Genomic DNA, 746 nt, shown 5'->3' on the forward strand with positions numbered 1-746 from the left:
CTGTATATACACCGCAGACACCGCAGCAGCTGTATATACACCGCAGACACCGCAGCAGCTGTATATACACACTGCATACACCGCAGCAGCTGTATATACACTGCATACACCGCTCTGTCTCAGCTGTATATACACTGGATACACCGCAGCAGCTGTATATACACTGCAGACACACGCCGCTCTCTCAGCTGTATATACACTGCATACACTGCTGTCTCAGCTGTATATACACCGCAGAGATACGCCGCTTTCTTAGGTGTATATACAGTGCATACAGCTCGGCGTGAGCTGCATATACACCGCAGACAAAGACCGCAGTGTGGGGTGTATGTAGCTGCATGTACACCGCAGAGGCCTCGCTGTTTCGGGTGTATGTACACCCCAAACACTACTGTGTTGGTGTATATACACCTCAATAAAAAGATACAATAAATATAAACTCTTCTCTCCCGCGGAGACACCAGAGACACAGCCACCAGATAGCAGCAGCAAACAAATCCCCTCCTGCTGCTGCTGCTGCTGCTTCTGCTGCAGCTGCTGCTTCGACTGCAGATGCAGCAGCAAGCCTTTCTACTGCTGCTGCTGTTCGTGCTGCTGCTGCTGCTGCTACTTCTGTTGCAGCTGCTCCGCAGCCTCATAAAATATGCGCGAACCGCACTTGCTGCAGCTTATGTGTGCAGCAGCAGCAGCAGCAATCAAGTAAGTGTATTGATTGTTTATTCCCGCTGCAGCATTTGCTGCTGCGG

General features: G+C 50.8%; 1 protein-coding gene across 1 annotated transcript in view; it reads right to left on the reverse strand.

The window, feature by feature from the left end:
* Positions 1-606: 606 nt before the first annotated feature.
* The window catches only part of EMH_0073580 (uncharacterized protein), a gene marked incomplete at both ends in the record, with an annotated part of 2760 nt that continues 2620 nt past the window's right edge, over positions 607-746 (reverse strand). Inside the window, one exon of the mRNA XM_013499341.1 lies at positions 607-744. Coding sequence (XP_013354795.1) covers positions 607-744 — 138 coding nt within the window. The remainder of the gene's footprint in view (positions 745-746) is intronic.

This window comes from Eimeria mitis, genomic scaffold (genome assembly GCF_000499745.2).
Source record: "Eimeria mitis Houghton genomic scaffold, Emh_scaff4229, whole genome shotgun sequence".
NCBI lineage: Eukaryota > Apicomplexa > Conoidasida > Eucoccidiorida > Eimeriidae > Eimeria > Eimeria mitis.